Source organism: Zootermopsis nevadensis, unplaced genomic scaffold (genome assembly GCF_977971745.1).
Source record: "Zootermopsis nevadensis isolate Lab colony 2312 unplaced genomic scaffold, Znev_1.0 Znev_ptg000007l, whole genome shotgun sequence".
Taxonomy (NCBI): domain Eukaryota; kingdom Metazoa; phylum Arthropoda; class Insecta; order Blattodea; family Termopsidae; genus Zootermopsis; species Zootermopsis nevadensis.
The window spans coordinates 9,261,635-9,276,451 of NW_028259139.1; the positions used below are offsets into that span (position 1 = coordinate 9,261,635).

The 14,817-nt window shown below is 34.7% G+C and overlaps 1 protein-coding gene across 13 annotated transcripts in view; it reads right to left on the reverse strand.

The window, feature by feature from the left end:
* LOC110829088 (Dpr-interacting protein beta) overlaps positions 1-14,817 on the reverse strand; it is a 281,343-nt gene that overhangs the window by 123,855 nt on the left and 142,671 nt on the right. For 11 of the 13 annotated variants that reach the window (XM_087344207.1, XM_022062437.2, XM_022062435.2 and 8 more), the window contains one exon: positions 9,307-9,441. In XM_087344207.1, coding sequence (XP_087200333.1) covers positions 9,307-9,397 — 91 coding nt within the window. In that variant the 5' untranslated portion in view covers positions 9,398-9,441. Of the gene's footprint in view, positions 1-9,306; positions 9,442-9,708; positions 9,739-10,222; positions 10,318-14,817 lie in introns of those variants that run through there. The other 2 variants (XM_022062442.2, XM_022062443.2) reach the window with 2 other exon arrangements.

Consider the following 14,817-nt stretch of genomic DNA (forward strand, 5'->3'; position numbering starts at 1 on the left):
GACAGAATAATAACTGTGAAATTACCAATGAAACTTATACTTCATGGCAACCCTTATCAAATAGTCCTTGTTTCTAATTTAACCCATATATTTAAAATAAAATTTCGCTTCCAGTGCTTAAATGTTTATTTAATTTTGTTAGTCTTAATACAAATCTTACTATTAAACTGAACTATGGTTTTATACATCGCGTTATGCTATTTTATTGCCAGGTAGTCTTTGTCGTTTCATGTTTGTGTTCGCCGTCGCACATAATCAACCAGAAATGCAGACACTTAATTGTCCGATTTTGTAAAACTCGGAATGAATGTTGTGTCACAGGAGAGTAATCAATCTCAAAACTTTTTTTAACTTTGTGAGTTTGATACCATCACAGATTAAGCCACCTCGCCAAGAGTAAGGAACACTAACCCAATTCCGCGTAAAATTCCGAGACTTCTGTACGGACAGATCTTTAGAAAAAAATTAAACTAATATTAAATTATAACTTTAAGAGCAGAGTTCCTCAATCGAAGACCGGCGGACCTCTGAGAGCGCGCAAAGTTGGTCCAAAGGGGTTCGTAAAACAGGTTGATTCTAATGTTTCATTTTCTTTCGTACTTTACTGCTGTACGTTTTAAGCTTCTTTAATTTAATCCAAATTTCTGACGTAATTTTTGTGAGGTCACCTGCGGTAACAGAAATTTTGAAAAACTCCAATTAAATTCTTGATTGTCGGGTTGTAGATAACCATCAAACTTTCGGAGCAATTAACTGCCCCTATCTTCAGTGTGTAACTCATGTGCATTCCTCCGAAACGTTGGTAACCAAACAAGACTGCTTACACGCCGATATATTACAGATACATATATTTAATATTAGCACAAAATGTTGCTTAAAGTTACATAAATATTATATTTCAGTTCAGTTCTTTATTAATAATGTCCTGCGTCAAGAGCTAGAAGGTCAATTACAGATACGATATAGGTGAAGAACACAATAATAATGCAATAAAATAATAAAAATTCAATTCTGTAACCTACATAACAAAACCAGTGTTTTGACGCTTTCGATGTTACGAACGAGATTCGTCGATCGAAGAGCCCTAAGCATTATTTCTCGAATATCTATGATATTAGACAATGCCAGCCAAAAGTACTTAAGCTATCGTTTAATTACAGATACCACATAAAACACAGGAAGTACAGTAGCTAGGTAAGAGAACACGAATCTCTTAGTAGTTACTAAATTGAATTTTGAATGAAGAAATTTATCCTATTACATTTTCGCAGACGATAATTTGGTCCCAGGCACATAAATTGAGCTGTGAGTGGTTATCACAAATGTCGCCCAGTTTCAGGCAGAGCCAAATGTTGGTGACAGAATAATTGATGGAGGAGTGCTGAAAATCATCACATGTCATGCACTGGACTTGAACCTACACTAATTCCCTGCAAACATGTAGACCCGAGAAGCTAATTTCAGAAGGACGGCATTTTCGTGTATAAATAATTAACATAACAACTAATTTTGGACAAATTAAGTTAATTTCTATATCCTACAAATCCAAAGTTGCGAATATCTAATTCCTGGATATTTAAAGACGCTATTCCAACTGCGTAGATTATACAGAATCAAGTGTTAAGATAAATGATAATTGTGAATTTGAGATGCAGCTTATTTTTAAGTACGTCTACTGCACCATCATATGATCTGAAATACTGAGAAAAACAACGTAAAACACCGAACACTCAGTATCAGGGCCAATATTCAAACCCGGAGTCTGCAGAATACGAGACATAAATTCATCAATTCTGCTGTGTCATTCTTTGAGAAAGAAAGTAGTGTTTTGTTTTTGTAATTTATTTTGCTCATAAAAAGAGTCGCTGAAAATATTTTCTTGAGAAAATTCGTCTTATGTCGTTTTAGCATTATAATGCTGGTCCATTTTTATCATTTGCCTTCTTCGTATTATATAAAATTCCCCAACCGATGACGATCAAGCAAAATTGTATAAGGCGCGAATTATTTTTAAAAGCGCTTTGTATACAACAAAATACCTCATAGACATCACATAAACGAAGCGAACACGTGTGACATTGTGTCGGAATTTTCATTCTATTTTCCGCTAGAAGTTTGTAGCATTCTGTTGTTCTGAGAGATCAACACGGTGGGTGACTTGTTAGCTGGCTTGAGTAGACAAGTCACCAACCCACTTACTTACTACATCACAACAGCAATTTCCCAAGCTTGTGTATGAATTTCTCGTAAAACAATAATTAAATTCATTCAGTACAGTAACAGCAGAAGCAACGCTCCGGGACGATGTTTAGCATACATAACCTCGTTAGTTGGCGGGAAAGCCGGCAGAACACAACTTCAGGGCACGCGCATCTACCAACAACGGAGAATGCAATTCGCAAATCAAATTTACACCCAAGAGTCTTAGATGTTCCTCTTTAATAATGCATAACACAGTTGAGGAACTTTCCCTGTTTATTCACAGAATAATTATTGATGTTATTTATTCTTTATTCATATCTCTTAGTTATAGAACTACATAGAAATATGTTTAATCAGAATATAATCATTAATATATTAATAGCTCTAAATGAAAGTTAAGTAACTCCATGGGGCTGATTCATTCATGTAAAGCTAATAGTTGCTCAACTTTTCAAGAAATTCCCCTTCTTTTATTCAATCAGAATCTTCATTACTGTGTTCAAAGTACCAGACACTGGTTCCATACCCACCCCCACCCTATTTATCAAATATCTACTTTAATATTATACATCCATCTAATCTAGGTCTTTAGAATGGTTTATTCCCTTCAGGATCTCCAACACATTTGGCATCTCCCCGTGCATTTTAATCAAGTCTGTCACTCAACACCAACTTTTATCCGAAAATATATTTATTTTATATCCTTTCTTTACATTTTCCTGTATGTCCTTCAAGTACACATCTTCATCTCGTTCTTTTCAATATCATTTCAGGAAACCTGACGAAGCCTGTAGCATGTACCCGAATCCTTTATTATGCATTCTTTGCACCAAGTTCATAGGGCGAAGGCCTTATGAGCTGGTCTTGTCTATCCGTCCGTTTGTCCAGTTAGTTCAACTCGAGAACTACTGGACGGATTTTGATAAAAATTTCGTATTGCACGACCTGAAAATCGTGTTTTTGACTGTGTTAAGACCGAAAATGACAAAACGCGTATTTACGATGATACGGAATACATTTTCCGAGCTCGTTACATCTGTCTCGAGAAATCCCCTGCGACGTATGCCCTACTTTCATTAAACTCTTCCTTAAAACCAATCAGTTCTTTGGGTCGTCGACGCGTTTGTCCACTGCCTTCGGTGTTCTACTGTCTCTTTAGTTTTACCGAAGTTTAAACGACGCATCGACAATAAAAATCCTGTAGCAACTGAATTAAAAAGTCTAAACTTCGCATACGAGTAACTTACCAATCACGCGCGACGATGTCTTCTGCAATATTTCACCGTGTAGTCTCAAAGAAAACTTCCGACGTTTCAGAGGTGCTTACATCTTCCATTATTGTAGGACGCGCGATAAAAAATAAGGTGAAGATATAGGATCAATCAGAAAATGTTGAAACTTGGGCCGATCAGTGGTCAATATACGAGACTACACGGCGCGACATTCCGTAAGACAGCCATTTTCAAACTCGCTATCTTGAGCATCTCAATTCGCTAACAGGTAGTTTAATTTTGAAACTACAATACAGTTTAACTACGAGCCACCATTGATCGAGACGTCCTCAGCAGGAGCTGAGAATATGTTTAACGATGATGAACCGGATATACGGCATGCTTCGTTGCCCCAACTTAAAAGGAGAGGCCAGCGCCATCAAGCAGTAATCGTAGGAACTAGAATGTTACCAAATGTTTTGTAAATCAAACTGTAATTTTACCTGTTATTTCGTATGAGTGTGAATCTTGGTCTCACATATGAACGGAAGAACGCAGATTGAATATGGTTGAGAGCAAGGATAAATGCATAATAAGGGTCTCCATGGTTTGTTCTCTTCACCATATGTTATTAAGATAATGAAATATAGAGGAAAAGATAAGCAGTCCATGTAGCGTGCATGGGGTAAACAATAAATACGCACTAAGTTTTGATTAGAAACACTGAAGTAAAACCCCAGTCATAAGGGACGATAATATTAAAATTTATATTAACGCAACAGGATATAAACTAAATTCATCTGGATTACAATACATTTAAGAGTCGGGCCTTGAACCTTCGGATACCAGGAAAGATGGCAAATTTCATAATTACCTGGTCGTACTATGAGATTCTCAAAAATTAATTTAATTGCGTGGAAACACTTCTGCAAAATATATACTTTATACAAATATATTTCTTGTTTCTATAAAGTGTAATGTACCTGTTGTAGTAGTGTTTCTCTAGTAAACACGAAATGTGTTGATATTTAGAACACTCCGTTAAATGTTTAACACATAACCAATCATTTCAGCAAGAACAGAGATTATATATACAGCTGGGATAAACATATAATTTTTAGGTTATTCTTTTATAAATTACATTGCGTTGATATTGACATAATTCGAGTAATGCACACTAAACTACAAACACTACATGTATGCACAATCGATTCAATATGATTCAATAGCAACACAAATATAATATCCATGAACTGAATGTTAACAATTATTTTTGTAATTTCAGTATTTTAAAACTGTTATTATTTCAATTGTATTTTAGTTTATATGATTTTAGGGGAGGCCTTGGGTGGTATGATTACCATTAATAAAAGCATTTATTTAAAACAGAAAATAAAATTTATATTTTTTCACGAATATATAAAGCCTTAATCTGTTTAATTAAACAAATTCCTGTCTCACGTGACTGAATTATTTATCTGTCTTCATTCCCAGCCTTGGACGTCACTTTACTTTTATGCTGCAGTGTGTGTGAATCATTAACTATGTATGGAGTTTGGGAGTTTATTTGGGGGAAAATTCCATCTACTACGGATCCACCAGCGCTACTATTCAACTATATTACCGAGTCGACTCAGGGCGGCCAGCGTCGGGACGATCCCAGCGAAGGGGGGGAAATGAAATTAAAGTAATGAAGTGGTCGCCATCTGGTGGAGCGGTAATGCGCCAATTAATCAGTCTAACCAGTTCAGATGGAGAGCAGTTATTTGTGTCAGTAGGATCATAAAACGCCTCGAAAATGCACCACTACAACGCGAAGTCAGTATTAACTGCCATTTTGCTATACCATTCCACATGGCGCTTCGTGTAAATGAATCTTGTGCCGAAAATAATTTGCAACTGCCTTCTGCATATGACATCAGAAATGCAGTTCGGAAAACAATGCATACTGTCAACGTTAAGAGAAAAAATAAATATTTATTTAATACGTAATTACTAATATAATATCTCCCACGTTTAGATTATTTACTATTTTAAGTTTCACCAAATCCTCGTATTAAAATAAGAAGACGTGTATCGAAAGTAGCTCATTCCCTTTGAAGCCGAAGCACAACTATAGAATAAATCAGTCCGCACCGAAAAGATAACACAGTACTTAACGATTAAAACGATCAACTGATTAAACGCAGAATTACTTACGTTTTTAAGCACAGATTACATAAATATATATCACTGTGCTTTTATAATTTAATATAATTTTGTTTCACGAAAATTAAGAGAATAGAGGTGCTCTTGTTTCTGAGATGGTGTAACCGGGTGGCGTTGCCTTATGGACATCGACGTTTCGGTAAAACATGCTGTTTCATTTCCAGGGCTGAATATATATTTATTCCGAAGTAATTATATATACCAACATGTATCACTGTAAGATATATCAAAGTAGTAAGCGTTGACAAATGGCAGTGCGATTAAAGAAATAACACACTCCAGTAAAATGAATTCATTTAAGATCGGCCATGGTAGACAGACGGCAAAGAAACGCTTGGACCGATAAGACGTTTCGTCGAATTATTTTCCTATAACGAATTTTTTAATCTTCTATATTCACTCACAACATCTCGGACACTTGTAACTGTTGTTTCCATATTGTGCTGTATATTTTTATAACAATTAATTATAATTTTTAACATACATGCAAAATGTTACACTTTGAAAAGCAATACGTTAATAGTCGCCACTTAAAAACCACAATTTTGCTAAAAATTGCATTCTTATTTTGCGTGTTTATAGCTAAATGATATAAAAATTTCATCGACGTTATTTAAAATATTTAAAGCCGTTGCTCATCAATACAAATACACAAAATACATGTCACCCGATAAAACAAAGAACTACAAAAAAATAAAAATCATTACACAAATCATATTTGCGTAACAGGTTATATCAATAAATATTCGAAAAAAACAAAAAACAAACAGAAATAACCCTTGTGGATGTAAAGTATTTCAACAGCCATACATACCAACAGTTTCAGAATTACAGTATGAAAAATATATTATGGGGGTAGTGAGTCACTGAACACATAACAATACACATGTGGTCATTCTGGAATTTCTGTATATGCTTTCGGTTACAAATTTCAGGGAACTCTAAATTATAATGAGCTTAAAACTGATATTCATCAACAGTGCACACAAAAAGTTGCTTCACCATAGGAAGACACTCCCCGTGTCCATATTACATAACTATGCGATAGCCGTACTTATCAATCTTTCATGATTTTTCGAAATACGTTCTGTACCTTTGGTAATATCATTATAAACCAAATTTGCCTTTAATATTGCAATCCTCTGAAATGTTGCGCCGTGAAGTCTCACTGATGTTAAACGACGTTTCAGAGATGTTTGCTGCCTCAATAATCAGACACTAATCTCCTCTGAAACATTGGTTAAAATCTTCCAGACTGCACGACTCAACATCCCAGAATCGACAGAGTCTTAAAACCGAAGAAATTCAGCGTATAAGACCACGGATTCAACATCTGGAAATGTAATAGCTGAGAAGATCCCGTAACTTAAATGGAACTACTTTCAAGAGAGACATTATTGATCTATAAAGAGATGGTCTGACAAAATACACGAAGCGATAATAAGATAAAATATAGTCTAACCCATAACCGCAGTAAATATGTAACACGTTTATGGGAAAAAATTTCAATTTCTAACATAATATGGAAATGAATTGAAGATCAGTAATTTGTTTAAAAATTTTGTATAACTTCATACGAAGAACTTCACTGATCAATAAATGATGAGTCTATGCCCTTTTTTTTAATCACGAAATCCTGAAAGGAACAGAGTTAATGACCTGCTACAAGCATTGGCTTCTGAGCCTCCATTATCCACAGAATAATCATCTAGAGGTAAGGTAGAAGAAAATATTTATAATTAACACACTTAATACGGAATTAAGTTCTTTAGTATAAATACTTGAAGATACAAACAAAACAGGCCCATATAATTACAACAGTTTACAACATCCTATTAAACCTTTAAAATCTAGTGGCAACTATACGTACCACCTGCTTTCACAATAATTAATTTTGCATTTTCCCATTGCATGTATTACTTAGTATGCTCTGGCAAAAAACAGCGGTTACATCTTTAAAGGGCGTGAACTAACCGGTCTTCGTAATGGATAAGTGTTGTGTTTTCTTTGAGGTAAGAGCTGAACTTTTAAATATTATTTATATCAGAGTCTTGCTTCAGATGGTTGATCTATCGCGTAAGTATGAAATAACAGTGATGAAATATACACTTCATCACACGCGTATTTTAAAAAATACGTCCTTTGCAAAATTCCTAGTATTGCCTACTTTTAATATTCTTCAGTTACAGACATTAATGACATCGTTTCCTGCGTCTTACGAGCATTAACATAAGTAACATTAAGCAACGTCCATGTCTGTGGCTAACAAAACTAATTAGTAATAATGGATAATATTTTGGTCATATTTCGACAATTATAAACAACATAAAATTCGTTGTATTATATAACAGCCAGTTTGATGTTTGTGGATGACTGAGTTTGCTTACGCTCAAAAGCGAGATATTTAAATTGACTCCGAACTCACAGAAAACGTAATACGAATCAAAGGCTGAACTTTTCCACTGTTAGTCTCTCGTAACATCATGTTCTGAGCGATATTTTACATATAAACTGCTTTGGATTTGTATTACATTGTATTAGTTTTTAATTTCCTGTGTTTGTGTTATACACTAAATATTTACTGAGATGTAGAAGGGGTGGAAAATAAATTAAGGGAGAACAGAAAGAGGGTGATAAAGATAAGATACAAGATCATTATATTCTAACTGTATAATTACAATGTGTAAAAATTGTAATGGGTATTGAATAAAAAATGTAAGTACCTAGGTCTATTACACTTAAACCACACAGAGTGAAATGTACTATTTCGGTTAATATGTAATAATATTGACATTTAATTAGTAACCGTATCCTTTAAAGTTAATTAACATGATGCACAATGCCTAAATAATATAAAAAATTTGCAAATCTGACGCAATGTACGGATACATATTATATCTCTGGTTTGTGATTTAATAAATTCGAACATTTTGGATATGAATTAGACTTCTACTATATTTAAGCAAAACTCTGTAAGCAATATGAAGAATTAGAACCGTAAGACGTTAAATTAACAACGGATTTCCAATACAAAAACAATATCTTAATCTGTCCTTATTTAAATAACATAGCTAATATTTATTTAACTGCCGCCAGTAACGTTTAACTTTTCAGGGAATCAACACTTCATTATTCACTAATATTTTTGTCCCTGTTTCAATATAACTATAACTGCATTAAACATAGGCCAGAAGAACAGTAATATGGACACGATCTATTACGAATATGCATGCATAGCATAACTCAACCGCATTAGCCAAAAACTGACCTTCGACCTTCATGAATGGCCACAAAATTCCGATGTTGGCGATTCTCATTTTCGCGAGAAGAAATCCATGCAGGTAAGCATGTAAAGTATGTTCATTGTTGTTCGATCATAAATGAAGTTGTAATATGCTAATAAATTTTAATAAAACTTCTTAGTGTCAGATTTCGTATAAATCCGTCCAGTCGTTACACGTGCACAGAAAGACAGACTAAGTAGATCGATTTTAATATACGCTCGGCAGAGTTGTGAACCCTCCCATAAGTACAGCCAAAGTCATGTGTTAATGCCACAAGGTTCTTGCTTTACAGTAAAAATAATTCACAACTTGCCTACTGAAGGACCTGAGAATTATGTCCTTTTTAACCACAATCAGGGGTCTTAACATTCTTATGTTTTAATTGTTCTGTTTGTACTTACCAACTAACTCCACGCTACACAGCGTTAAGACGCACGTCCAAATTTGCGCCATCTTTAAAGAAATGTACATAAGATGTCCGCGTTCTGTCATTCATGCGTCACATCAGGTAAAGACCTAATATGTCAGGCCTCCACCTGAAACAATAAAAATAAAATGATTTCACACAACAAACACAGTGTTAAAATATAAATTACAAAAGGAATGTTCGACGGCAGAGATCTTATTGCGAACAATTCCCAGAGACACATACAACGCAGGAACACAAATTCATAGTAAGCTCTGATAGATTCATTTCAATTACTCTAAGTTCCATAAGCAGTTCTCATAGAATTCTATAGTTTGCTGATAGAACAATATGGAAGACCTTGCTGTATTTTAGTATCGCATTAGATTAGACGTACTTTCAAGATAGCCATAAGAGAGAAATCCACAGTGCATAGTCCACTACCTATCAAATATTTCAACAACCACTCTGCCCAATCTAGAGCCGCGGTAAAAATGCATATGAGCTACAATTCCTCTCCTATCAAGTGCTTCCAAAGCGTGTAGTGGGACAACTTCACTTTGCGTGGCATTGAATGAAATTGAATCGGAACTGAATATATTATAATAGTATTTTTGAAAGAAATGCCCTATCTTGTTTCAGCACTTAAGGCACAAGCAAATATGTAGATAATATTGTGTCAATAATTTTGTTTTGTACAAAAAACAATAAGAAAAAAGGAAAAGTACTGTGTTCTGTTATTAATTCAATAAAATCAGTATTTTACTATACATTTAAACAGAAATAAACATATAAACATTTCTGACAGTGTATTTATTATGTATGATGACTGCAAGCTTTAATAATCCTGTATTCGTTAATATATCTCACAGCCTTAAAATACACAAAAAAATGTTGTAAACACAGCTTACATTGCATTATTGGCAGTTCGAAGGTAAATTCATTCAAAAAGAAGTATGTGAACAGACAGATTGATAGCGGATTAAGCACTGGACGCGTTCTGATGGCAGGATGTCTTAGACTACTTAAGGCTACGAAGCAGTCGAAATGGTTACTCTTCAGCTCTCAACCGACCTTTGAAACATTTTATCAACAACTAGAAGCTCAGTGACCTGCATTAATAAAACCTTTTGCTGTTACCGTGTGTTTAACAACATAACTAAACCACACAACTGGCTCCCGCATCACGTGGTTACATAATTAAAGTGTCAAACAGTAATTTGGATTTAGTTTATATTTGGTTGTAATGTTTTTTTAATTTTAATTTCGAATTAGGATGATAAACCGGGCTCAACAAATCCACTCGTCTGTTAGTGCGTGCAAAATCACGGTCGACGAGTGCAAACTATTATCTCCCAATGTCTTTTTCTGCACAAATGTTGCATAGAAAATTTGTAATTGGCTTGAACATGAAGGCCCTTGATGAATTGTTTGAATGTTATGGTATATATTATTAATCTGTCGACTAGTTTCGCATTAAATATTTCTGTTCATCAAAAGTTTTTAACACGATTAAGGTACTGATGTTATGATACATTTTGACATTCACACATAGATGCTTTTTGAGTTCAGAAAATCCTTGTGGCATTAATATGAAACCCTGTGATAAGCAGCACAAACTGCTCATGACTATTTCTGATTACTTTCTGTTAATATGTCGGGTTCCCAGAAAGGAAATTGAGAGTACACAAATATTCCTACAGACCGGAAATTACACCCCCGAAGGTAGCAATTGGTGGATATCAATATTACGGGCATATGGGTTACCAGTAAGCGGTCATTGTGAGTGCTGGGATTTACCAGTGAATATTGTTCAATTTGTTTGCAAGCTCTAGTACGTATTTATGTTCCTAGGGGTTGTAAGAACCTTGTCACCAAAATACAGGACACATTCGTAACATAAAAGTAGCTAACAAATCATTCAATAATGTGGAAAAGTACACATATTTGAGGACGAGAGCTACACAATTATATTCACGAAGAAATTAAGACCAGGATATCACGTGCTCACGGCAGCAAGAATAGATGGCTATCTTATGGGTTGTAGAGTCGTGTAGCCCTGATAATGGATACAGGAATAACCTCCGAAACGCAGATAAACATTACCAAACTACATAGTGCTATAATTCAGAAGATAGTAACCTTCAAACTGAGACCATATTTAATTAATTCTTGCTAAAATGTAAATCAGAATTGTTAGTCTTATATCTACAAATGTAAGGATTAAATGTTCGCAATTATAATTTTAAGATATTTTTTTTAAATTGTTGTGACAACTGGTATATTAAATGAAAGGAACAACAAAATGAATAATGAAAGTAAGGATAAGAATAGTAACACGTAATTCGATACACAGCGAGATGATATTTTAACCACAAAGGAAAGAGATGTTTACTTTTGCTGATAACCTTGTAATGCAATTTCTTAGAAGTCTACCAGATACAGTAACATATTACCTACGTTTTCAACACGTGTGAGCATTTGATTTTATCAGAATCGGTATTTCATGTAGTAGCTCAATACTGTAAACCACCTTATTTCAAAATTTCTGCATAGGTAAAAAATAAACGAAAAGTGCATTTGATACAAAGATTATTTGAGTTTTCAAACATCCAATATGTTCCTACAAATTACAAGAACGAAGGTTTTGACTCAAGGAAGACATTCCGAATATTTTTCTGTGGAACATTATCACACTAGTCACCAATTTATTCTAGAAAGATTACTCTCGCACACGAAAACATAAAATATAAAAATAAAATAATAAATTACAATTTTTTTGACATCTCAATCATCTCGTTTTCTTGTATGTTTCTAAATTTGTAAATTCTATTCGAAATTTTGGTCAGATCCCAATTCAAACTTCCACCGCCATGAAACTCATATCTCATGTAATTATAAATCAATCAAAATCTACATCTTATACACAAATAAGAATTTTGAAGTGAAAATATATAAAATGTTTAAAAGAAACTTAACCCGTCTGAGAATACATTTCTGTTCATATCTCGTCTTGGTGGATTTATAATTTCTATTCCTCATCAACGAACATCCTTTCTTGAACAATGAAGACAACTGAAGTAGAGATAAAGGCAATAGTTAAAGAAATACACGATCCTCTAGGAGTTACGTCTCTTTCTGAACACTTCGTACATGATCGGAGTTTAAAGAAAGTACTTTTGAGTATAAAGATTACAAAAGCCAGTGTAAAAAAGTGCTGTTTCTTCAATCGTGCATATAAATAGTGTTAGCAAAGGGAGAGGCAAAACAAGATGCAGTTGAAGCCGTTGTGACTGCAAATTGATACGAGACAGTGGACCCCGTCCGGATTGCTTCTCGGAGTTGCGAAGGAACGCGCTTCGTAATGTAACATTTATTGGACTCATGCTGTCAGCAGGCCACGTACGGACGGCGTGACAATCCCAGGCCTGGATATCCACTCGACAACCGTTGACAGGCCACATACAAAGGTCCATTCTACTGGCGCACAAATATTTTAGCAACTCAACACTTGAATTAGACACGGGCCCAAACTGACATCCCAAGAATCATGTTGCATAGCTTCTTCTGTTTTAATTCACAAAACTTTCTCAGACACACACCATTGGTAATGTTATTGTTACTGTTTGTATTGTTGTTAGTACTTGACTGTTATTGGCCTTTTTGGCTGTTGTCAAGCACTTTAATAAATTAATTGAATTATTATTATTATTGGTATTATTTTAAATAAATGAATTGAATTGAATTATTAGTATTATAAGCTTAATGTTAACATGGTTGATAATAAATTTTTTATATTATTCATTTTAAAACCTTCTAAGATTTGAGGTTTTCAATAATTTTTTTATATTATTCATTTTAAAACCTTGTAAGATTTGAAGTTTTCACAGCGGTGAGTATGAAGATTGCCGTCTTCTGGGTTGTTGCGCTGTGTAGTCTGGTAGATGTTTACCAACGTTTCAGAGGTCATACTGCCTCCGTCATCAGGGCGATGAAGATTTCTGTCTACTGGGTTGTTGCGCTGTGTAGTCTGGTCGATGTTAACCAACGTTTCTGAGGTCATACTGCCTCCGTCATCAGGGCGATGAGTATGAAGATTTCTGTCTTCTGGGTTGTTGCGCTGTGTAGTCTGGTCGATGTTTACCAACGTTTCAGAGGTCATACTACCTCCGTCATCAGGGCGATTCTTAGTATGAAGATTTATGTCTTCTGGGTTGTTGCGCTGTGTAGTCTGGTAGATGTTTATCAACGTTTCGGACGTCATACTGCCTCCGTCATCAGGGCGATGCAACGCAACAACACAGAAGACAGCCATCATAGAAGTGATATTTAATCGGTAGTATTTCTATTATTTCAGTAAAGTACTTCTGTGGAAAAAATGCGAAAAACTATTTCATTACAAATTTAATTCAATTTATGGGTGATGCTGAAACGAACTGAAAATAATTAAAGGTATGGAATACACTTACAAATGTGTCGGTCAAATATCAAAGCAAACTTTTGTCACTTAGCAGCACACTAAATGGGCACTGTGTTTATAACCGAATTTAGATGAACAAAGTGGTTTCTTTCAACGTACCAAATCTATTAGAATAAATAAATAAGCTTATCTACAGCGTGACAGTTCGACTAAACATTTTCGGTTTTATGCTGATACGCTACACGAGAGTTATTGTGATAACTTAGCTTTAACTGGTAACACACAAAGACTAGAGATAATGGGGCCTTTTGAGGGGAAACTGCAAGCCCATATCCAGTTAACTAGTAAGTCAATATTATCTCAACAGCATAGTGCGTTGTAAGGTCACGAATGAGGGACAATGAATAAGCAACTAAGGACAACAAACAAGGATTACAACATTATCATCTTGGTTATTGTCCACTGTCTGAGATATTATTAACCCTTCACGACGAATCTGAAGAGAGAGGGTTAGGGAGGATAGCAGAAGAGAGAATACGTGAGAGAGACTTTGTTTCTGGGGGAATAAAGTATATTAAAAGGTTCCCAGGCAATGCCCGATCGTCCTTCTGGTACGAAAAATAAGGGTTAAGACGTTAGGGTGATAATTAGTCATAGTTTGCTACCAAAAAAGGGAGGAAATTTTATTTTCTAAATGTTGGAGTTATAAATTGGAAAGCTAAGTAATATAATGGCCTCAACAGGAAGAGGTAAACTTGGAATTTGGGGACGATTTCATCATTTGCTTAAAGTCAGACTAAAACCAAGAAAACCAATGTCGAATTCCGTCTAAATAATCATTAAAAATCAAGTCCGTACCTCAAAGAGAACACAACTCTACAGTGATTAACACTGTTTAAGGAAATAATCCCTGTGTACAGTGAGAAACCAAACAAAACACACAAAAATAAAATTAATACAGTTACTGATTGTAAATGCAGGTGGTACATATAGTTACCATTGAGTTCAAATGGTCATGAGTACTATGTTTCGGGACGTGATTCAAACAGCATATTAATTATTTTAAGAATGATGAGAATGGACGGG